Source organism: Haliotis cracherodii, unplaced genomic scaffold (assembly GCF_022045235.1).
Source record: "Haliotis cracherodii isolate W230 unplaced genomic scaffold, xgHalCrac1.p SCAF_10, whole genome shotgun sequence".
Lineage (NCBI taxonomy): Eukaryota > Metazoa > Mollusca > Gastropoda > Lepetellida > Haliotidae > Haliotis > Haliotis cracherodii.
The window spans coordinates 42,636,137-42,662,195 of NW_027266265.1; the positions used below are offsets into that span (position 1 = coordinate 42,636,137).

Consider the following 26,059-nt stretch of genomic DNA (forward strand, 5'->3'; position numbering starts at 1 on the left):
ATTAACGTAGTTTACTGTATTGATATGACAAAGTTTGAGCTGGAGTCGTATGACAGTCTGTAAAATCTTTGTAGAAAGGGTATGCTCGATTGTACCAAAGGCCGGGGCTGCTTTAATATTGCTCGACACAGAGGGAAAGTTGACTATTTGTAAGTTCAAGACATCCCTCTTGCCATACAGTCTTATTGATAATTTATCGTTAATTTTATGCACAGGTTTAAATATGAAAAATGACTCGGTTTAAATGGTGTCTTTTATTTCCAGGCAAGGTGGGTAAATGAGTGGAAGGGAATTGGCTATTTGACAATTATTGAATTATGTCAGATCATCGATATAGAAAGCTAAGTTAAACGTCATTCATATTCAAATACAGAAAGATACAAATCAGCAGAAGGAAAAGGCAGTTGGTGGCCATGAGGATGCCTACATCTTCCCTAAATGTCCCATCCCCCTAATCTAAGATAAGTGTTATCTATAAAACACATACACAACACTGTTTTGAGTTCAGAAATATTATTGTCCGTACGTGAACTACAGCTGTGCAAATATAAGACCGTATTAACAACAGGGCGCACATCCTGGACACTTTGAAGTTCTAATCTATGGTTATGGATCCGAGTTATTTATAGTTCCAAACAGGAGGCGTGTCCATAAAAGTGCCAAAGGCGGTAATTCTTAGAGAAAAGCAGAACACAAAATTGACTAGTTATATAAGTTTACTTCATTTAAACATCTTGTATGTAATTCAAGCATTATTTTTGTTAACGAATAATAACTAGACACAGAAGTAATCACATAATGTTAATTATACTTAAGAACAATGAATTCATGAACAGTTTTTGATTGTTAGTTCTGTTTTTCTTAACTTTAGCATGAACTTCCAGGTTTCATATTGTACACAGGGTGCTTTTTCTGCAGTTGTTTTACACCCTTAATGTAGCAATGTTCATTGCATCTCTGTTTCTTGTCTTTCAGCCAGGCCAATTTAATGTGTTGATTCTTGTATCGTTTCGTCTTCCCTCTAAGGAACTTGTCAACAGGTTGGGACTTGCCCGAGAAGTGCTGTGTCAGGCGTTTGCGAATGTTTTTGGATCTTCCGACATATATGACTTTTTTGCCCTTCTTAATGGCATAGATACCCGGCACACCAGGAGGGGGTCGAGATGTCCATGGCAAAGATTTCTCCAGCAGCATTATGCTTCCTAGCAGAATGTTTATCTACAACAAATATATGCATTTTCATTAAACAGTTGATGCATGAAACAATAAACCAAAATGACTGTGTGTGTGTGTGTGTGAGAGAGAGAGAGAGAGAGAGAGAGAGAGAGAGAGAGAGAGAGAGAGAGAGAGAGAGAGTGTGAACCTAGTAACTAGCTGGATCTTCCAAACCCAGGTTTTGAAACGATCTCCTCCAAACCTGGGTTTTGAAAATGGGTCACTTCTGAAACAAGGTTTTACCATTTACGTTTTATAAACTTGCCTCTTGACATGTGTTTGATGACTGGTTAAAAGTCACATTTTCATGATGTGAATCGAACCTGCAACCTCACATATGATGTTAAGTTTTGTAACCCACTGTATTCCCACTGAGCTACAGGGACAGGTGATGACAAGTTGTTCACTTTTTCATGTCATGACTCCAGCTGGTCCATGCTGCACGTGTTTTTATACCGCGACACACTGTATTGTTTCACTATAAGGTATCCCGATGTTTTCTTGTATTTTCTGGTATCATATGTTTGCATTTAGACGTTTCATAAGTTGGATAAAACACGCCTCCTCGTTTTGGGTGAAAATGTAAAACCTTGAGCTTGGGAAAAGCCGGAGACGTGTTTTGTCCTATACATTAGGACTGAGTTTGCTCATCCTGAAACTGAACCACTGATAATCAAAACTACGAATTCGTTTCATGTTATGACGGAGAAGTACCAGTGCAAAGCATTGCTTGTACATTGAATGTATCAGTTGCCTTTCACTGACAGTTTTTGACACTCCCGCAGCTGTGTGTTTATCTTACACATAATATAAAAGTGAATACAGTTTTGGTTTCAAACCGCAGAACTCTTCCATCACATTCCCACCAAACTGCCATATATTATGTATGTTTGATTGTTTGTTTTAACGCCGCACTAAGCAATATTCCAGCTATATGACGGCAGTCTGTAAATAATCCAGTGATTGACATAATGAGCGTCGATCCACGCAATTGGGATACGATGACCATTTATCATGGAGGGGTGCTTTTAGCACTGTATCATATTTTGCGTAACATGTTTTCATTCACCCAATACATGCAACATGTTTCTGAATAGAATCCGACCTCGACAATGTCGGACAACTCCATTTTATGTACGGGGGGTAGTCTCCCAATTTTCACGTCGATTATCTGCACCTTTTCTCCCCATACAGATTGTCTCCCACATTTTGGTGCCGCCATTGCGTTCATCTGCGCCGTCGAGGGAACAACTCGCAAGATATTTCCCTCTCAAAAACAACATCGTCCAATTTATGACGTCATCAACTTTCGAATGCAAGTTCGAATCTTCAGCACTGACGTCATGATAGAACAATGTTTTATCGTGAAATAAACCACGCTTCGTTCTTCATTGTTCTATGCGATTTATCGCGTAGCTATCTTATACATAGTAATATTGGCCAGTGGCACAAAATACAAAACTGTCTGTTTGTCTACCACTAAGGCTACTTAACCACCCCCAGTGGCACATACTTCAAACCGAAGTGACTTTAATATACTATAATCTACAAAATATTGCCAAACAATGACCTTCATAAAAATGAAGATACCAAGAAATAATTACCGCAGCATGTATATAAAGTTACATAAAACATTTTTCTTTCACTTTCATTTTGTAAAAGAATTATCAACAGCATAACATATTTACGAATAACTGTTTCTGAAATATTTAATTCTAGGATTGCAGGATCAATAATATTATTTGCATAATACATAATTTTCTATTCAAGATTGTTAGGCAGTATAGCGAACTTCAAGCAATTACATCAAGCCAGAAATGATGTATTATAAAAGCAATTACTATTTCGTTATTTATATATTACATATTTCTTGTCGCTATATGGCTGAAATAATGATGATGCGACGTTAAATTTAACTCACTCACATATTTCTATATTACTCAAACATCGCTGTAAGAAAATGAAATGTTTTAAAATTAAAACTTACCGGACAACTTGTTTTCCTGTTGAAATAATGAAAGCAGCTCATAAATCATCTTGAATTATTATTATTATTATTATTATTATTATTATTATTATTATTATTATTAATATTATTATTATGTACAGATAAAAATAAAATAATGCATGATAGTGATCCTGGCACAGTCAGGCTTCTTAGGCTCATCATCAGCTCAGGGCCCTTGCCCTCTCTACACGCAGCCCAGACAGCGAGTGGGACTTCTCCCAGGAAGGGCTGCCTAGTCAAACCCACCCAGAACTTTTTGGAGAATGTGAAGACTCCCCAACACTGCAGCCTTCTGCATTACCCAGATTGTCAGAAGGGCTGGTAGCAAACCCGGGTACTCTCCCAATGTCTGTCAACAGATTGGGAGGTACCAAACCTAAGGCACCGAGAACAATGGGGAGTCGGACAACTTGGTACTTGGGATGCAAGCGTGACATTACGAATGCGAGGTCCGCATATTTGCCCTGTTTTTCCCGAATCTTGTAAGTCTTATTAGTGTCAAAAGGGACAGACAATTCAATGATTTGAATGATTTCATAGGATCTATAAAAAAGGACAAGATCATGTGTGTTGGTGTGGATACGTCTGAGGCTGGAAACGGGCCTATTCCAAAGAATTTTGAATTTATCATTTTCGATGACGTCCTCTACATATTCCGGGTCGTACCATGGATGGACCTCTGTGTTAAAACCACAGGCATGGCGAAGGCGGTAATAAAATGATCGAGCCACGCCATCATGTTGTTTATGATACTGTGTTTGTGCCAAAGCTGGGCATCCACTGAAAATGTGTTCAGGAGATTGTGAACACTCCCCAACTATGCAGCCTTCTGCATTATCCAGATTATCAGAAGGGCTGTATTCCTGGTAACAAACCCGGGTACTCTCCCAAAGTCTGTCAACAGACATTTCCAAATGAAAGTTCGCATATTTGACATGTTTTTTCCTGAATCGTCTCAATCAGATTCGGGTAAAACGGGACAGAATTCAATGATAGAAATGATTTCATAACAATAAAAAGCGATAAATCGACAAATACAATTCAGGAACATAAGAAATCTCTGCTACAAAACTACAAAGCAGAGTTCCTACTATACATACTCTTCACAAAAAAAAGAAACGCAATACGGATATTTTTGGCCATAAAAGCAAAATTAGCGGACCAAGAGGTATAAATGAAGAGGTTTAATGTCTTATTGTGTGACAAATTTTCCGGAACAAACTTATAATAACAAGGATATGCAAACCATCAGTCGGGAAACACGTACGATTCGGAAAAACGCACCCGGTGCATTAACAAAAGGGCCCTGGAGCTGCACGTAGTGCACGTGCAGCAGCACTATGAACGGTATTAAAATGAGGGTTTTTTGATTACCTGGTATCTGCGTCAATCGAACAGTGACAGCTCAACAACATGCCAAGATTAACAGAAGTACAAAAAAACAACGTCATAGGCCGGTTGCAGGCAGGAAAATCCCGATCAGCTGTAGCCAGGGTTTTCAATGTAGCGCCCAGCACCATCACAAGGCTATGGGATTGGTTTCAACAGCATAGGTCAACACGTGATCGGCCATGGTCGGGACGACCAAGAGTAACCACCCCCGCCCAAGATCGCTACATCCGACTGTGCCACCTACATAAAAGGACGACCAAAGCCATCTCAACCGCATTCCAAATACCCGGACTGCGCAGAATCTCCTACCAGACCGTACGAAACCGTTTAAGAGGAACAGATCTCCGAGCAAGACGTCCTGTTCGACGCGTCATATTGAGTCGACAACATCGTCAACAACGACTGCATTGATGTCGTCAACACAGGGTATGGCCTCAATTGCGATCGAGAGATGTCTGGTTCAGCGAAGAATCAAGATTTCTCCTCCGTCGAGGGGATGGAAGAGCACGGGTCTACAGACGTCGGGGAGAACGTTACGCCGGAAACTGCGCATAGGAAGTAGGGGTAGCGTTATGACGTGGACGGCTATCCCTCATCATGGCATGACAGGTTTGATCCATATCCAGGGCAATCTTACGGCTAAACGATACATCAACGAAATTCTCCTACCACACGTCCTCCCAATTACAGTCAACGACAACGGTGTATTCAGCGGGACAACGCTCGACCGCATACAGCACGGATCACAAGAAACTGTCTGCACAACAACAACGTTCATGTTCTCCCCAGGCCCTCCAGATCCCCGGATTTGAACCTGATAGAGCACCTGTGGGATGAATTGGATAGATGGCCACGCCGACGTCAACCACAACCCCAGACGTTGCAGCATTTGGCATTTGCGTTGCAGGCCGAGTGGGCTACCATTCCCCAGGATGTGATTCGCATAGCCGTCTCTTCCATTGGCAGGAGATGTCAGGCCGCTATCGACTCCAACAGGGGACGTACATGTAAGCGTTATTGATGGTAGCTGACCTTCACCTTGTACTTTTCCTATTTAACGATAACTGAGACGACTACAATCACCAAGTATTTTCTCCACAACATTTTGGCTGAATACCTTTTACAGTTCCTCGTATACATGTATTGTCCTACCTCACACACATCTGGCTTTGCGTTTCTTTTTTTGAAGAGTATATCATGAGCACCTGTTAATACATCAAATTGTGATGATACCAAAAATGAATTAAGAAATGTAATGCCATTGAAACGCATAACATATAGTCGTTACATGAAACTATTCCAGTGTTTTTGAATAGTCCCTGCTTACAGCGTAAATCAATGCTTACCCCATACTTTCCTGTCTGATGCAAATGTAACGGATTCTCGATACCCTTCAGTATTTATAAAATACTGATATATACTTCTTCGTGATTGGTAGATATTTTAGGCAATTTCTTAATCATGGGTTTACCAGGTTATTTTGGAGTAGGAGTCATGAAAATAACCTGGGAAATTCCAGGACCTACACGAAGGTCACAGCGACCTGACATGTTATCTCTCTATATTCAATGGTTTAGAAAAATACTGATATATACTTCTTCGTGATTGGTAGATATTTTAGGCAATTACTTAATCGTGTTTTTTCCAGGTTATTTTGGAGTAGGAGTCATGAAATTAACCTGGGAAATTCCAGGGCCAATACGAAGGTCATAGCGACCTGACATGTTATCTCTCTATATTCAATGGTTTAGAAAAATACTGATATATACTTCTTCGTGATTGGTAGATATTTTAGGCAATTACTTAATCGTGTTTTTTCCAGGTTATTTTGGGGTAGGAGTCATGAAATTAACCTGGGAAATTCCAGGGCCAATACGAAGGTCACAGCGACCTGACATGTTATCTCTCTATATTCAATGGTTTAGAAAAATACTGATATATACTTCTTCGTGATTGGTAGATATTTTAGGCAATTACTTATTCGTGTTTTTTCCAGGTTATTTTGGGGTAGGAGTCATGAAATTAACCTGGGAAATTCAAGGACCAATACGAAGGTCATAGCGACCTGACATGTTATCTCTCTATATTCAATGGTTTAGGTGTATTGTCCACATACTGATATAAGAGACAGCCATTGGACGTTAATGACTATGAAGATATGTAGGCAACGTTTTAAATTAGAAGCATGAATTATGAATTATGCACATAGAGTACTAACCGGTGAGCTATTGATATTCTGGAGAGGGCAGGGGGGGGGGGGGGGGGGGGGGGTGGTGGTCTCGGGGTTTACACGAAAAACTAATTGTTCGCTGGTCATGACGTAGGTCATGGGACAATGGGCTCCTCCTGCCTTATTTCTTCAGGCATAAAAACCCAAATAATCTCTAATAATATATCACTCCTCTTTTATTTGCTTAAATGTAACCAGTGGTTTATTGAAGTAAACACAAACGCAGGTTGGAGTTTTAAAGACAGGCGAAAGGCCCTGTGGAAATAAATGCACAGTTAGGCTATGCAATATACCTACAAATACAAATATGTACACACAAGGGTAGTGATGACAATCATCGGTGAAGTCAGTGACATAAACAAAGGATGAAGCCAGTAATATAAACAACGGGATTATGGCTGATTGGGGTCTTTGATGAGTTGATGGTACGCCGGGGTTATGTAATGTCAGTTGACAAACGTAAGTTCTATATAGTGGTGATAATTACATGTATCCATGGTACATTATTTGTGTTTATAACAACAAGAATATATACAATAAAATATAGGAAATAGCCCTCAAATGTATGCGACACTGAGCTATTTGTATATAATTGAACATTAATATGCATAATGTCAGAATAATGTAAAATATTACATAATATGTAAACATTTTTATGTACTTACAATAATCACTCACCTTATCATACATACATTCATTCATGTATGCTTGCGGTCTCCAGTCTGTAGTGTGGCTCCTCTCACTCTGTTGTCGTAGCCTTTTGTCTGGTGTAAGAATGAACGATTCAACGTTTCATGACGTGAAATATGATTTAAACATCCTCAGTATATAAAAATTTATAATATTATAGAATCTACTAGAATTATTGACTAAACACTTTCCAAATAGCTGAAAGTCGGGACATTAACTAAGATCGTAGTCATCGAAAAATTCGAGTTCAATGCCCGTTTCATTGTAGTATATGTATTTACATCAATAACGATAGGTGTAATGACATCCATCAATAACCGCTTGTCAAAACTGTCTAGCTTTTCTCTTTTGGGGTTTGGAGAAGGCCCCATTTGGTTAGCCATCTGCAGGTTTTAAACGCTTATCAGAGGCGCGAAGTCGGAACTAAGTCCTCTGAGATCTGTTAGTTGCATGCAACTCTCTTTGCTTACTTACTTACTTACTTACTTACTTACTTACTTACTTACTTACTTTGGAGATTTAACGTGCGCTTTCCGACTGATGCGTATTTCGCACACGGGCCCGGCCAGGCCATTTAATGTGTTTCCGAAAGGGGCGAGGGTGGTCTGTGCAACCCAAGAGGGGGCTTTAGGGGTTGCTTTTATAGAATTTGGGAATTTGAGATTTGGAATAGATGCCGATGGGGTTGGAGAGGAGAACTAAGGGAGCTGGGTATGGTGGATGATTGTTTGTTTATGTGAATTTGATTTGGTAGGTTATTATGGTTTTAGATGCGTTTTATTAGTTCCGTTTTGATTAAGAATACGCCTAAGGCCTTGAAGTTTTCTAGTTTATTTTGTGGGTTTAGTATTGCTTCTAGAGTGAGAGCCTTGTTTAGATTGAGGGTGGTTTGTAATGCGGTTCGATGTGTTAGGTAGTGTGTGCAGTGGATGAGTGCGTGTTCTGGGGTTTCTGGTTGTTTGCAGTGTGGGCAGTTACCTGTAGTGTGCTTTTTAAATTTTTTTAGGTGGTTATTTAGGTTGGTGTGTCCTGTTTGGAGTTTAGTGATTACTCTGTCGATTTTTTTTGATGGATGGAGAATTTTTGGTTTGGTTAGTGGTTTACTGAGCACTCTTTTGATTTGGCTATTTGAGTTTAGATATAGGTTATGCCATTTTTTGTGATTTTTTGTTTGTTTACACTTTTAATTTCTGATTTTGAGATGGGTAAGTTAAAGCTTATTTCTGGGATTTTGAGGGATAGTTTAGCTGCTTTATCGGCGTTTTCATTACCGTATATTGTGTAAGAACGAAGAGATATAGGGGGTGTTTTTCTATATGATTCACGTTTAAGAAAACAATGTACCTAACGAATGATACAACGCGCATATACTGTGACAACACATCTCCACGTAACAAAAGATTTCTCGCCTGTCCCGGCACTGTTGGTATACCGGATTCGACGTAATAAGCGCCCAGGGTGCTCTCGAAATTGGAAATAGGGGGCTCTTATTAGAATATAATTTGGGTGAAAGAGTCGAAAAGATCGTAAATTTTATGGTTTCTGCTGACAGCCTTAAATGATACAAAAGAAAAGTCTTTGCGTATTTTACACGACAGATATATTTTTCCAGAATTTAATTGCCCGTAATTAAGGGTGCATATAACACACGAGTGCGTATTATACACGAATAAATGTACACGTATTGTGTACATTGATCAGTCGGAAGGGTTCTAATTGGGATTGTTCACTAGCCAATATATTGGAAAATATCGCCGTGGGCGCTTATTAGAGCGGGGCGCTTATTACGTCGAATACGGTAAGTATATAGGGTGACCTTGGAGGTGTCATGCATGCAGCAACCATGTCACTGCTGTGAGACGTTGAATCTTCTGTACTTACATTATACGTTCTACTCCAGGATCATGTCAAGGTCACAACATTACATGGTAACAATGGAGAACATTTTTTTAATCGGACATTAAATATGACAAAACTTGGTATTTTTAGATCGGTTACTGATTATTTTTCCATAACAACCAACTTTTGTCACGTGATTGTGTTTAATGGAAAATAGTTGTGAAAAACCGGGACCCAACATGATGGTTGACGGCCGGAATGAAAGTAGAAGGGACTGGTTATTTTCGGTGGGGTGAGACTGGTCTTGGGACTGTATCATAATTTGCTGACCCCAAAATACATGTAACATTTTACATTTTCCGGTATCTATGCCGCGCAGCGGTATTGAGCCATTCCCACTGTATCATACCATGTAACAAACTGGGACGGGTTCTCTACCAGAATGTTAATGTCATGTCCCGTAAATTAGAGTTACTTGCCCTTGATAGCAGAATGGAGGACTCTGAACCCGATTTAGACGATTTCTTAAAGAAATCATTTCTGAACTTGGATAAGATTGACGAAAATATATACAGGTTTGTTTTTAAAAGCTACGCAGCTCTTACGATTTGCTATCTTGGGGGTACGTTTTATATCGGATGTCATTGTCGGATAACCTACCTGGAAATCAGGCCGTCCATCTTATATAATTTACGAAGTAACCGGTATAATATATAATCAGTGATTAATAGGCGATGTATCAACCTCAGCTGTAAACAACCCAGGATAGAAGTGCAGTGACTAAGTATGATTGGTGGGTGGGGTGAGGGGAGGTGTGGGTGTGTGGTGCTTGAGCTGTTGTTTTCAGTAGATACCGTATTTCCTCGATTAGACGCCCAGGGTCCCGTTCCTCAAAGCGATCTTCGCGCTAAGGTGATCGTAAGTCCATACTCTAACATTGGCTTACGATCATCGTAGCGCTAAGATCGTTGTGAGGAACAGTGCCCTGGATTTCAACTACACGACTCAAATATTGAATTCAGATCATACATTTCGTCCATTAAAAAGAACCTGGGGCTCTTTTATAGGCAGGTCTCTAGTAGAGGCTGTGTCCATTATTTGATAAAATTAATTATCCCTTTCACATTCATTAATGGTGATCTGGTCGTTCCTGGCCAGGGTACCACCAATATTCAGGGCCCACTTGGACAAAGTGATCTTAGCGCTAAGATGATCGTAACTCCCATACTTTAACATAGGCTTACAATAGTCGTAGAGCTAAGATCACTTGGTGCAATTAAGTGGGCCCAGCTGGATCCTTTCATATTATGAATTGTACCCAGATCTGTATGTTTGTACATTTTAATGCCAGGTTCTCTCTTTTATTACAAAGGCTCACTGTTTTGTTACAATTCATTTTCAGTCCAGACAATGATATGGATGACATCCAGTCACGTGATGTGGACTGAACAGGAATTGTTTATTTATCTAATTGTACCCTTCAATTTGGCAGTACCCAGGTCGAGAATGAACAAGCTACCTGCTCAGTGTGTGAAGCCCATTTCTGGTGTCCCTTGCCATATTTCTAAAAGCAGCGTACAACCATTCTGCCTCACATTATCAAAAGTCTTTGCTGGATCCATTTTTTTCTTGTTTGTGCACTGCTGTGACATTATTGACAACATTAACTCACAATGATTCCTTGATTATCTTCAACAGGAGTACGTATCTGTTGCACCCCAAGTACACAAAGTCGGTGTTCGGTGGTCAGCTGATTGGTCAAGCGTTGGTAGCGGCTGCTAAGACAGTTCCGGAGTCCCAGTTTGCACACAGCCTACACTGCTATTTTCTGCAAGGAGGTAAAGGCCATGGTGATTCGGGGTCAGAAGCGGCCCCCAGCAAGCTATGCTGGTCATAAGAGGGGACTTAGGGACTTTTGATTGGGTGGTCAGACTCAGTGACTTGGCTGATAACATGTCAGTGTACCTCACTGGGGGACTGGGGTTTCTCACAATACCACCACTGGAATGACTGGTTCAGACTTGATTATTAACAGACTGCTGTAGCTGAGTGTGATGTTAAACAACACACACGCATGTACGCACGCACACACACACATAGACACAGACACACACACATACACACACACACACACACACACACACATAGACACACACACATAGACAGACACACACACACAGAGACACACACACACAGACATAGACACACACACACACAGAGACACACACACACAGAGACACACACACACATAGACACACACACAGAGACAAACACACACATATACACACACACATAGACAGACACACACACACAGAGACACACACACACACACAGAGACACACACACACACATAGACGCACACATAGACAGACACACACACACAGACACACACACATAGACACACACACACACACATAGACACACACACACACATAGACACACAGACACACACACACACACACAGAGACACACACACACACACACGGGTCAGGCTGGGGGGCATAGTTGATCAAACACTGTGCTCATGGTATCTGTCATTGTTTTTGGGGGTCCAGACTTGATCATCTATAGGCCACCATCACATAGCTGAAACACTCGCTGTATTCAGTTTTAGATTAGGTCCCCACCAACTAGCAGTATCATAGATTTGAACATTTTAGTGTTGACAGTGTTCGGCTCAAAAGTGTCACAATATATCACAACATCGATTAATAATAAATAGAGGTTATCACGCGAGTGTGTTTGGGGAGGGTAAATATCCTGCATTAGGAATAAACATTGTATTTAGCGAGCCTTGGCGAGCTAAATACATAGTGTTTATTCCTAATACAGGATATTTACCATCCCTAAACACACAAGCGTGATAACCTCTTTATCATATAATGTCATTCTTCAATTCTGTGCTTGAAAATCGCTTCCCCTCACTCACAAACATTACCTAAACATTGCGAGTTTTCCTGGAATGCGCGCATTAATATTTATTACGTCACAGGGTAGGTGATGTGTCAGTCGGACAGTGACAGTAGCCAATATAGTTCAAACTGAAATCTGTTTCTTATACAGTGGCGAAGCAACATATACGCAAAACAACAATTGTTTTTACTTGCCTTTCGCGACAATCCATCGGTCTGTCCGCTAGAGTAACTGCCCTTTGTCAAAGGGAAGCTACTCTAACCCTAGTCTATGAGACATCACGGCCAGTGATTGTTCACAGTCGGCCTGGTCTGTCATAACGTTAAGAAGTATACACAGCGCCAAAACGAAACAAGGTAACAATTCATACATATTTCGCCTAAACCCAACTATTTTTATTTGTGGAAAAGGTTTCAAGCCGCAGAGGCCTACAAGCACAGATATGGCTACTGATCCCGCTTGGCTAGGCCTAGTGCCCTCGCAAAATTGTTTCGAAATTTATATCTCCAAAGTTGCCCAAACTTATAAAATGCCTTAGTTACGTCGCAGTTCGACACTGACTTTCAGTATATAAGACTGTTTTTTTTAATAATTGTATCAATTATACCTGTAGTTTATCCGGATTCACGATGGTTAATTCTGACTCGATCGCCGAATGACAAGTGCGACGCCATGTTTGTTTATAAACACTGAAAGTAGTCCCTACTTGACCTTTGATATTTGCATCTCTATCCGCATATGACCCCAACGGATATCGTTTTTATCCGTTGGCTTTATCCTGCCGAGAAACCTACCCATTATATGATAAAGTTACTTATTTCGTATACATGTGTCGAGATAAAAATTACCTATGTAGACCTAAATTAATGAAGTTCATGTTAAATAAGCTGATCCAATAAATGTTGAAGATTGAATTTTCTTCCTTCTCATCACCATGGTAATCTTATAATCTGTGGCAGTGAAATATTTATTTAGAATCAATATTTTTACATTTGTATCGATACAGTACTGACATTAAGTTTTATTTATCAACATCATGATATTTGGTGACATACCTACAAAATATGTAAAGCAACTAATAAAGAAAGTAAGAAAACGTACCATTTCATTGTAGTTTCTTCATTATCCATTCTAGCTTAATGGTGCAAGATTCTACATCGAAATGTCGCTATATGCAATAAACCAGAAGTTGTTATCAATCAAGTTGTAGGTATTCTAAGTTACTCCTCAACTTCTGGGGGGCACAGGTGGCCCATTCGTCTAAGGCACTGCTATTTGCTGTGCATTGTTGCGTCCCTTGGGCACGCCAGAAACCTATGGTCGTGGGTTCGAATCCTGGTTCGCCCCCATTATGTTTCTAGGTTTGTCAGCACCATACATATGCTTGTGGGCTTCACCAAAGTGGTAAACGTCTGAGACCTGCATCACTTCGGGCTTTCCTCATGCATTATGCTGACATGCTGTGATATAACTGGAATACTGTTAAAAACTTACTGACTTACTCATCAACTTCTAGAATGCCAATCAAACAGTTAATAAAGAAAGCATGGTCTTATCCAGCTGATGTAAAGTTTTGATTGACTGTAGGTAGTGGTGATCGCCCTGTTGTGTACTATGTGGACCGTACACGGGATGGCAAGACATATTGCAGCCGCACAGTCAAGGCCATCCAGAGGGGGAAGGCCGTGCTGACGATGCAGACCTCTTTCAAGAAGGAAGAAACTGACCCCTATCAACATCAGTTCAAGATGCCCAAGACTGTAGGACCCGACAACCTCCTCAACACAATGGACTTGGCCAAGATAGCACTAGAGTAAGTGCCATTAAGCAGAACCACTATTTAACTCATAATGATCATTATTTGTGGAGCACCTGTCTCCAGTTAGTGTCACTTAGTGATAACTACTGAAAGGCGCTAAGGAAAGAACAGCTCTAACATGTCGTTCAAGTATGTCTGTCTTAAGAAGTCAGTCTTCAGCAGAGCTTCAAAGGAAGATAGTTCTTGAATACATCAGAGATGATTTGGAAGATTGTTCCCCAGTACTGGTCCAGCTTTGGCAAAGGCTTCATCCCCAAAGGTGCTGGTGTGTGATTTTGGCGTGGACAACACATGCTGGCTACATGATCTTCATGATTAGAATGTGCTCTGTTATGAGGTTGCTGATATATTTGGATGCTAGTGCATGCTGTGCCCATCTTCCCGAGACAATGAGTTAACTGACTTTCCACCCTTGCTGAACTGGGCTGGAGTTATGTTTTGGTTCAACTAACAACTCTGTGCATAGTCCAATCAAAATCATGTAACAAAATCAACATCGGTTCGTAAACTGTCGTGCAGATTTTAGTCAATTGCATGATTTGCAAAGCATGTGTACCGTCAACTTTGTGTTAACAGGTAATCTTTCAAATCTCGTTAAATAAGACCCGTTTTTTTACAATATAGATCTTGATTATCGATCTGATCATCGTCACTGGGAGCCACCATTTTCTTTGAAGCAAATGCAAGTGATATCAGAGGTGGAACCTGATTGGTCAATAAGAGGGACATAGAAGGGACATAACTTGTAATAGCCACTGGTGGAGCTACAATCGAATCCACAAATTCCAGCCAAGCTCGGCAAAGGTGGAAACTGGACTTTCATAGTCAGTTATTTTGCCTCTGGAAAATGTGCAGTGCCTGAATCTTGAACTGGATTATGTCACAACTTAATGTGGGAGGAAAGCCTGACCTGACACAAGTTGGATATTTATAACTTTGTTAACTCATGAGCATAAGTTTTGTGGAGACTGACAGAGATTCAAACCCATGCCCAGGAGAAACAACTCTGCAGAGTGTATAGTGACACCGTAGACCAGTGGGTTACCCATGTGCCCCATGGCGCTAGCACTAAAAGGTGTGAACATTTTGTCCATCTCAGGTTGGTAGGGATGATGATTCTTTTGAGTAACTGCTGTGATATGGAACTTTCACACCAATATTTTTCTTAACAAGTTTCTGAAGCTACCCTTGTGGCAAGACCTTCATTTTCCACGTACTCTACCCAAAGATTGATAGGTTATGTTCAAATATTGAGGAGAAGCTCTCCCCATCTCCCACTGAAATATTTGTACAAACTGAGTGTTAGATTTTGTCATGGTTCTGCCACATAGCACTATCAGTGGGGATGGGATATCATTGATCTAGTGTTTTTAAATCTATCCATTGTTTTCTTCAGGAGCAGAAATTTGCCTGAAAAAAGGAAAACAATGCTTGGCATGTTTCTTGATGAGCCGATGAATGTGGAGGTCAGACCCATCAACCCGATGCACCTGGCCAGGGTCAAGCCTCATGCTCCTCACAGAAAGGTCTGGATGCGAGCTTGTGGACATATAGGTAAGGACAGACAAGACTATCATCCATGCTCTCACAGAAAGGTCTGGATGCGAGGGTAAGGACAGACAAGACATCCATGCTCCTCACAGAAAGGTCTGGATGAGAGTGTGTGGACATATAGGTAAGGACAGACAAGACTATCATCCATGCTCTCACAGAAAGGTCTGGATGCGAGGGTAAGGACAGACAAGACATCCATGCTCCTCACAGAAAGGTCTGGATGAGAGTGTGTGGACATATAGGTAAGGACAGACAAGACTATCATCCATGCTCTCACAGAAAGGTCTGGATGCGAGGGTAAGGACAGACAAGACATCCATGCTCCTCACAGAAAGGTCTGGATGAGAGTGTGTGGACATATAGGTAAGGACAGACAAGACTATCATCCATGCTCTCACAGAAAAGTCTGGATGCAAGGGTAAGGACAGACAAGAATATCATCCATGCTCTCACAGAAAAGTCTGGATGCAAGGGTAAGGACAGACAAGAATATCATCCATGCTCTCACAGAAAAGTCTGGATGCAAGGGTAAGGACAGACAAGAATATCATCCATGCTCTCACAGAAAAGTCTGGATGCAAGGGTAAGGACAGACAAGAATATCATCCATGCTCTCACAGAGAGGTCTGGATGGGTGTGTGCAGACATATAGGTGAGGACAGATAATGTCTCACTGTAAATAATTTCTTTGTTCTGTCCAGTGACATCAATATATTTCTGTTTATTCCAGGTGATGACATCAACATGCACAAGTGTGCTGCTGCCTACATGTCGGACCTCATGTTGCTAGATGTTGCCCTGATGCCCGCGGAGACGGGAACGTCGTTCAGCATTACCTCCCTTGATCACTCCATGTGGTTCCACAACCCCTTTCATGCCAATGAATGGATGCTGTATGAAATGGAGAGTCCTCACTGTGGTAAGTCTGGACAAGGTGGTTTACACTTGTCAGTAGGCTCAAGGAAGGCAGTCTCCAAATCCACCTATACATTTGTAGTGGGTTAATGATAACCTATTCCACAAATTTTAGGCTAAAAAAAAAATAGTCTTGGTTCTCAGGCACTGCCCACATCATCATAAAGTTCATTGCATGTTTCGTTTTTGTTTCTGTAGCAGGGCGTAGAGTCATCCCACAGATGACATCCTTACCTTGTCATCTTGCTGATGGGGTTAACCTCTTTGGTCATGTGGACAAGGCGTCTGACCTCAGATCAGAAGTCCTTGGTTCGAATCCCATCACGGGACTCGGAAATTTAATGGCCGCTACATTTCCATTTTCAATTTTTTTTGTGCATCGTGTTTAAGTATTAGGATTTTTATATATTTTTTAAAATGGAAATGAAAACAAAAGGTGCGGCAAACTTAATGATGATGCGGGTGGTGCCTGAGAACCAAGACTATAATTTTTTTAGCCTTAGATTATTTCTGAAAATATCCTTCTATTTTCGACCCTTTAACACAATGATTGGGTTCAGTTCTGGGGATTTGTCTCAAACACTTCAACACACATTATTCTATAATTATTAATAGTCATTAGAAAGATGAGGGGGGTTTTCATAGCCATTCTACCCAAACTTGGCTTTATATAGTCATAAAACTACGGTCATGAATCTTTGCAGGAACCACGGCTGTTACCGAGATGGTTCATTTCAGATTAAAATTAGTTGCAGGTTGACATTTTTCATAAGAATGATGCCATTGTTTGACAGGTATTTTGAGTTATTTTGTTAACCAGATCACTTAAGAAATTAAAGACCAAGTGCATTTTGTACCAGTGTCGGTTGTACATGCAGGGTTAATGTACCTTGACTTAAAAAAATGGGACCCCAAATAATACCAGATTCGATGTAATAAGCGCCCCACTCTAATAAGCGCCCACGGCGATATTTGCTAATATATTGGCAAGTGAACAATCCCAATTATCACTCCTTCAGATTGATCAATGTACACAAGACTTATTTATTCGTGTATCATACGTACTCGTGTGTTTCATGTGCCCCTTATTATGGGCAATTAAATTTTGGAAAAATATATCTGTCGTATATAAACAGTTCAGGCCGTCAGCATAAACCACGAAATGTATCTTTCAACTCTGTTTTTTTTTCCACCAAAATAATATTCCAATAAGTGCCCCCTATTCGCCCCCCCTGGGCGCTTATTACGTCGAATACGGTAATTTGAATGTGCCTTGCAGGCAATATGATTTGTTTCTTTGCTTGTTTGTTTAATGCCGCACTCAGCAATAGTCCAGCTATATGAAGGCGGGCTCAGGCAATATGAGGGTTCTGTAAAGTATTGAAATGATGTAGTGTACTGTACATTTAGATAATTACTTTAGAGCCTGGAATGAATCAATGATCATATGGACAGTGGTCATGATTGATGGATGAATTAAGAGACACCCTTAACTGTGCTGTAGGTACAACCAATATTACTGTGCATCCCTGGGGATGCAGCATGTATTCTTTCTGCATCCATTCTCTACATTTGTGAGTACTGGATGAACATTTGTGCATTGCGTAAAACCCTTCCCATGTGAACAATGATAGTTCCTTCTCCACATCATCCAGCATTACATGGCTGTTTGTTCCTCAGGTTCTGGACGATCGCTGTCCCTGGGCCGACTGTGGAGGTCTGACGGGGTGTTGGCCATGTCTATATCCCAGGAAGGAGTAATCAGGACAGTTGTAGATTCCAAACTCTGACTGACCTCAGGATGTGCCATCAATGTACAAGATTTTCGTTTCTTGGTTTTCAAGACTGTTAAAGGTCAAATCTAAGGTCATAGTGAAAGGTATCATGGTCACATTTCAAGCAGGTGCCTGTCCTTTGGTATCGGAATTTATCAGTTATATTTTTTTGTACATACATATACATGTATATATAAACATATGGAGAACAGAACATAGATGTGCTTTTCATTTAATTTGAGAATTGTTTGTAACCTCCTTCACAAAATAATTTACATCATGTGAAGCCAGAGATGTTGGTTTCTGTAACACATCTCCATAAGGGTCAAGAATTATGTTAACTGTACCGTAATGATATGTATATTTATACTTTTCTTGTCAAATTCAACAATGCAATCCAAAATTGTTGTACCATGATCTAGAAAATACTGATTTACAACACACTAGCTCAGCTTCTTGTAAAATTAGTACACGGTTAAACTCAACAACAGAATAAAACATGCGTACATTCTCCAGACACAATCATGACATGGCAAAGTTAGTTTTCACATTTCCATCATACTGATACACACCATCTATACCACCGGTAACTTATGACAGGGATACACAGAAACTTTATACTATAATATCAAGTAAAGGGATTATGATGAAATACGGTTATGTTTTTTATGTAGTTTGGAATATATATGTATTGACATAAATAAAAGATATTGACACTAGTTACAAAAATTGAGGGATTTTCAAAAGTAAAAACACCATAATTTTTAGATATAAACAAGGTTTATCATGACAAGAGTGACTGAAAGAGTTGATTTTTTTACCGCTTTGACCATTATTCCAGTTATATCATGGCATGTCAGCTTAATGTGAGAGCCAAGCCCGAAATGATGTAGGCCTCTGGTGAAACCTACAAGGCAGGTATGGTGCTGATAAGCCCAGAAACATAATCGGGATCAAATCATCATTGGTTTCTGGGATGCTCAAGGGATGCAACTCTGCATAACGAACTGCAGCGCCTTAAACGGCTTGGCCACCTGTACCCTAATCTTAACAAGAACTATTTCAGGTGCAACTACCATGCACTGTTCAATTACTGATGTCAGTTTCTTGTACAACCTTGATTGATTACAGCCCGCTGTCATACAGCTTGAATATTGCTGACTGCGGCTTAATAAAAGAAAAATCCAAGAAACAATTTACACAACAGATTTTGAAAATGATTTATTGATACTACTTTGCAAAATACAAAGTAAAAAGGTTGCTTCATTATTATATACAAAACAGTCATAACATGCATATGATGAAAAATGTAATCGACAGCTACTGTGGAACATGACGAATCCAGACCACACTATTTCAGGAATACCACCTTGTGTATGTTTACACTTTGGAACATTATTAACTTCGATCTTCCAGGAGGATTCCAGGTTTCCAACAAACTATGCTTGTCATATGAGGTGACGAAGGATTGGGTGGTCAGACTCGGTGACTTGGTCGACATGTCCATGTACCCTGACAGTACCTGTTCATATCAATCATAGGTTTGTCTGATCAAGACATGCTTATAACAGACCATGTCATATTGAATAACCTGCTCAATGCATCATTATACAATGAACAAATACATACTAACTTACACAATACAATAAGGTTGCATGGTATATCGGTAAATTGAGCTTCGTTCTTTTGCATGATACGTATCACAATATCATTTTTCAATGCTCGGTATAATGGGTGATTTCAAATAGCGATTTTTATCATGTGTTTAGTGTTATACACTTGCCAAGTACCCGGAGCGTGCATCCATGCGTATTTAATAACAGAGTAAACATTATGTTGTACCAGCATCTTGTTTTGTTCCATTTATAAAATTCAATTCATACACCAATGTTTCAAATTGCCTCTGAATTCAAAATTTTGAATCATACAGTATATCACGATACATATTGCAATTCGCTCTTGTGCATCGTTAAATATTGTGATACACTTCACACCTCCAATACCCATCCCTCCTATACAAGTTAATTAAAATTAGTTTCAAGTCTTGATCTTGGTAAGGGCCAAACCAAATTAATTCATGAAGGAAAGATAATTGTCATCAATACATGGAATATGATAATCATTTTGAATACTGCTAGTTCTTACTAAACAAATCAAAAACTAATTTCCCAACAGCCAATCACATGCCTGTAAAAGCAGTCAGCTGAGTGAGCAGATAGACTTGAGAAATAATCTGTACATATACAGATGCTAAGAGTGAGTGAGTGAGTGAGTTGGGTTTAACACCGCTTTAAACAGTATTCCAGTTATATCACAGTGTGTCAGCTTAATGTGGGAGGAAAGCCCAAAGTGTTGCAGGTCTCAGACGTTTACCACTTCGGTGAAATCCACAAGCACTGGTATGGAGATGACAAACCTAGAAACATAATCCGGGCGAACCAGGATTCAAACCCACAATCATAGGTTTCTGGTGTGCCCAAGGGACGCAACTCTGCACCACGAATCGCGGTACCTTAGACGACTGGGCCACCCATGCCCCCCAGATGCTAAGATGGAATCTGCCTGCATCACAATGGTCTGGATTATCAAGGTTCCACAGTGTGTACACAAGACATATCTAATATTACACAGCTGTCTATGTATTGTGACATTATTAAATCAACTAGAGCTTCACAGTTTATTGCACATGTTACTTATCTATGGACATTAATGAAGGAATCACAAATCGAGTAGTAATTTACAACAGCATTTACATCAGTCAAACTCACCATGCTGTCCATCTATATACTTGCTGGGCTATTCTTAAAACAGGCTCTGTCTAACAGTTCATACTAAGACTTAAATTTGAGATAAAACATCTTCAAATAAAATTTACATTTTGTAGTAAGATTTAGCAAGATTTATACATAAAAGTTCAATTAAGCTGGGGATCGCCTCCATGGTGTAGTGGATAGAGCATTTGTAGAGTGGGAGGTCAGTGGTTTGACACCCTGGACAAGTCCTACCAAAAGATGTTAAAACATGGTAATGTTGTTACCCTGCCCCGACGTTCAGCATTAAGGGTACAAAACAAAGACTGGTTACCACAAGGTCAGTAGACCATGTATGAGTAGGGGATCTTTTTTAAACTCTGGCATGGTATCTCAGTGGGCTAGCACTTTAAAACCACTAGAACAAGCAGCCACACCCACATACATGCTCGTCTCTTTATGAGTGCAATAATCTTGAACAATGTTCCAAACCATTTCACCTCGCAATCGCCTCAAACGATTGTCCTGAATTGCATAAGCATGAGTGTGGAAAAATAGCCTGCACCAGTAATATTTCTATAAAATTATTTTTAGGAATTGGCATGAATAGTTTCCAGACTCCTTAGAATATAAGATTTTCAAACACTGCGTGAATAGTGAGCTAATTATCTCGACAAAGGGAATATCCATGAAGAATGCACCCAAATTTGCACCATAACTTGCTAATATACAATACATGTTTATGTACACATCACAAATAAATAGATTTGATAAATGGTGAACATACATTTTACATGTTTCAAAAAGGAAAAATTGGTATCAGAAACCAAGAAATAGCACGAACACGTTTCCATTCATTGTACAAACTTCATAATTAATATCCATAACTTGTTGCATACCATGTATGGTATATATTTTTTTTCTGCTCTGTGGACAGACAATTACTATTTGTAAATTCTTAATTTGCATGCATTCAATCTGATTACGTGCATCATCATCATCTTCTGGAAAATGAATATTACAGTCCAAGCTTTGTGTAGTGAGTGAGTGAGTGAGTGAGTATGGTTTTACGCCGCTTTTAGCAATATTCCAGCAATATCACAGCAGGGGACACCAGAAATGGGCTTCACACATTGTACCCATGTCGGGAAGCGAACCCGGATCTTCGGCGTGACGAGCAAACCTTTTAACCACTAGGCTACCCAACCGCACCCCAAGCTTTGTGTATCAATGACACGTTTCAATAGATGGTTATGTTTAACTTTCATGAGTCAGGATGTAAATATTGCTTGGATCTCTATGCTTAACACAAGGAACAGAGATGGAACTTGTGTTAACAATTTGGGGAAACTGATATGAATATGTGAGTGAGTATGTTTTTATGCCGGTTAAAGCCATGTTGACAATATTCCAGCCTCATCATTACATGGGGACACAAGAAAGGGCTATTTGCAAACCATGATCTTTGACCCTAGGTCGCTATCCCACCTTAAACATCAAACAAGTTGAAGGCAAATAGAATCTCTACTTTTAAACTCTGCATTATAATTCCTTCCAAATATTTTCACATCGGACAATAAAGGTACTGTAAACAGTTGCCCTTGCAATACATTCACAAAGGATAAACAAAGTTAATGTTATAATTCATGTTTATTAAACGGTTGGGGAACTGCAGCAAGTTCACTGGCTCAGGGCTCATGGGGAACCAATCTGTCATACTAAACAATATATCAATTGGAGATGCAATAATGCATCTGTAGAAAACAGGATTACAATATTCACATGAACAAGTCACATTCAAACTTATATTTTATTTTAGAAGCAGTAATAACGCCATATATATATATATCACAGCTGACTATGCTGCCCTAGTGTAACCCAATAAGAGGAAACGGGCATCTATATTCAACCACAGATGACAACAACACTTACAAATAGCCAGCTGGTACGTGACACAGTACTAAATATCCACAGAACATTTCTTCATAGTCTTGCATTGTGAATCCAGGCATATAACAGTCAGTCAGTCAGCAATGTGTACAGTTGTATTGCCCATCTGCCTTCATTACATTCATTTCCTCTTTGCCAAAACCTTTGAGTCAAAACCTTTGGCGTCACTTTCAGTAGACTGTAGAGTTCTATTAGCTATTATTAGACATACCAACTAAAGGATTAACTAGGCATGAGATTTTAAGCGACTTGGTATAGGGACTTGTGGCTGTGGTTGCAGATTGAGCATACCTATGTAAAGAATACATATTAGAAAGTACCCAATGCCCATTATTACTCTACTTATCCCCGAAACAATTCTTATCTTTAATATGTGCAAAAATTAGTGGCACTGAAGAAAGACAGAAGACAGCATAGCCAAATACTTGGCATAGGGCATGGGCAGATACAGCTTTTTTTAAAAGGGGGGTGCATAATTAAGATCTATTTATTGTCTTTGGTAATTTATACAGAAATACAGATTTTGTTCGAAATAAAAAGGGGTGGTGCCCACCCCCTCTGTATCCGCCCATGCAGGGATTAACCAACAATGAGTATTGTCAGAATCTTAGATTTCTAAATAAACCAAATAAAGAAGAGCATCAGAAAGTCTGGTGTTTTGTATTCCCAGTTTCATAACCTCTGTTATATGACCATTATTTCTTAAAGTCTACATTCACGTGTTACAACACATACAATTCCAGTCACTTCTATTTGTGCAACTTGACAAAAGCATAGTACCAGTAATTTGATTTGCAACACATGTCATCATGTACAGATTGAACATAGTCTCTAAACTGGTCACAGATGGAATGTTTGAAATGAACATAATGATGACATATTTTGTCTCACAGATAAACATTTTGGAATTATTTAGAACAATCCAGGAATATGGGTGTCTGCAACTCAAATGATTCCATGAAATAACACAACCAGCATTCAGATCTGAATTAAAAGTCAAAGCAATACAGGTCAGGGGTGTGGCGAGTGATTCAACTGTTTATGACAATGGCTAGATATATCAACTCTAAGTAACATTAACAATATTTAACATGCATTCTGCACTACATTGATGGTATGAAAAGACAGAATGAAAGAAAAACCAAGTTAATTATGGCCATTTTATTCATTTTTATCCAAAATACATCTCGTTTGAAGAGATATGTTTGTTAAATTGTATCCAACAATAATCAGCGGTCTGTCCCTTAACTTTGTCAATTCGTGTCATACAATAAAATCTCTATTGTGGTCAGGTAAAGGTATTGTAGCAATTCTCAAGCAAAGGTTTTACCACTATTGCAAAAGTGTTAGCAGGTCATAACTATTCCAAAACTATTGCAAAAGTGTCATAACTATTCCAAAACTATTGCAAAAGCATAATGACCCCAAGAATCACCTGTCGGTCAGTTCATGTCAAACACTTGACTGTTTGGGTATTCAAATTCCACTGTGACATGATTGAAATCATCTACCATCATGATTATGAACAATTCCAAAGATTTACAAGACAGAGTTGACTTGCTCCATCAAACATTTCTTCAAGCTTCTAGCTAACTTTAGCAGCAAGGGAGTTGAAGCGTTGTTAAGCCCTATAAACATTTTGGAATAATATGTACACTATGGCAAAGCTATCATGCTTTCATTTTGATATATACCCATTGTATACAGATCAATCTTTAATTAATTCAGATAACAAGAATGTGAAATTTTTACTGTCTAGAAATTGAAATTTTGGTCACTGGCAAACGTCAAATTTCAAAATACACCAAACGCATAGATGAAAAACACCTCTTACATACCTACTTCATACCACGTTACACTCTACCATGCTCTACAGGGATTTACATGTATCTTGACCTGCTCAGAGGCCGATATCCAGATAAATCCCTGTCCTATCTACAGTGGCTTCATAATGCTTATATGTGGGTTTTCTTTGAAAATTAGAACCTCTTTAACACCTTCAGCTGACATTGTTAGTGGGAACATGTCTGCCAAGTTTCATCTTCACCAGTTAAAAACACTTTCAGAGGAAATACCCTCATAACATAGTGTAGATGCTACCCACAGCAGATGCTAGTGTGACCATTAACATTCTGGTGCCTTATTAGCCAGGTTGAATACTCCTGGCTCATTTTGTCTAAAAAAATATGCCTCAAAAATAAATATTATATTTTCATCCAAACGTTTCAAAAACCTGAGGTAAGAAGCATTTAATTTTGTATATTTTTGTATATAAAACAATTTGTTCAAGCAAAGGATGTAAAGATATTGTCAACTGATGTCATTCACAAGACTATTAATTTTAAAGGCATTCACTGATTGGTAAGTTTCAACGGTTGCAAATTTGTTAAAGCCTTTTGCTGATTGTGGTACAGTCAAGCCTCGTTTATACGGACACTTGCATCATTTCACAATTCGTCCGTATAAACGAATTTCCGTATAACTGAAACCAGCTTCTTACTGGAAGAGTTACGTCCCTTCAATTATGCAACTCATGACATGGAAGTTTGAACTTTACCACATTTTGAGGTATGAATTTTAAACAATAATGTGTCACTTGGTTAATTGACTTCTCACAAATCAAAGGATTACCACCAGCGGAAGGATTACCACCAGCAGAAGTGTATTGTCCGGATAAGTGAGACAATTTTGTGTGCATTTCAGTGTTTCGTGTATGAAAATGACTGTCCGGTTCCGGAAACTGAATTTCCGTATATACGGGTAAATTTATATAGTAATTATTTTGTTTTGAATGAAAATCGTCCGGGAACCGAGGTTTCCGGATATCTGAAGTCCGCACGACTGTAGTAATTTCATCAAGGTAAACAAAACAACACCTACAGCAATTTTCTTCACCAATAGGTTGTTGAGGTCAAATCATGTGTAGCAGGGTGTTTTGTAGTCAGGCCAGTGGGGAGTCAATATGTTATACAGCCTTATGCAGTGTTCAGTAGCATGTGAGCTTAGATA

At 39.4% G+C, this 26,059-nt stretch overlaps 2 protein-coding genes across 2 annotated transcripts; one reads left to right on the forward strand and one right to left on the reverse strand.

Annotated features, from left to right (window-relative positions):
- Positions 1-766: 766 nt before the first annotated feature.
- LOC139450928 (uvrABC system protein C-like) lies at positions 767-5,969 on the reverse strand. The gene is made up of 3 exons (XM_071232756.1): positions 5,962-5,969; positions 3,203-3,218; positions 767-1,218 (listed from the first exon to the last, which is right to left on the reverse strand). The coding sequence occupies exons 1-3, from the start codon at positions 5,964-5,966 to the stop codon at positions 868-870; spliced, it is 372 nt and encodes a 123-aa protein (XP_071088857.1). The 5' UTR covers positions 5,967-5,969; the 3' UTR covers positions 767-867.
- A 3,858-nt stretch (positions 5,970-9,827) lies between these two features.
- On the forward strand, positions 9,828-19,484 carry LOC139450939 (acyl-coenzyme A thioesterase 8-like). The gene is made up of 6 exons (XM_071232767.1): positions 9,828-9,949; positions 11,073-11,212; positions 13,875-14,100; positions 15,503-15,660; positions 16,391-16,579; positions 18,256-19,484. The coding sequence occupies exons 1-6, from the start codon at positions 9,828-9,830 to the stop codon at positions 18,363-18,365; spliced, it is 945 nt and encodes a 314-aa protein (XP_071088868.1). The 3' UTR covers positions 18,366-19,484.
- Positions 19,485-26,059: the final 6,575 nt, after the last annotated feature.

Bases quoted from the DNA above. Each gene is read 5' to 3' on its own strand.
- LOC139450939 (XM_071232767.1), top strand. From the start codon at position 9,828: ATGTCCCGTAAATTAGAGTTACTTGCCCTTGATAGCAGAATGGAGGAC. The intron at 9,950-11,072 runs GTTTGTTTTTAA...TATCTTCAACAG, and splicing joins ATTGACGAAAATATATACAG to GAGTACGTATCTGTTGCACC. The intron at 15,661-16,390 runs GTAAGGACAGAC...TGTTTATTCCAG, and splicing joins GCGAGCTTGTGGACATATAG to GTGATGACATCAACATGCAC.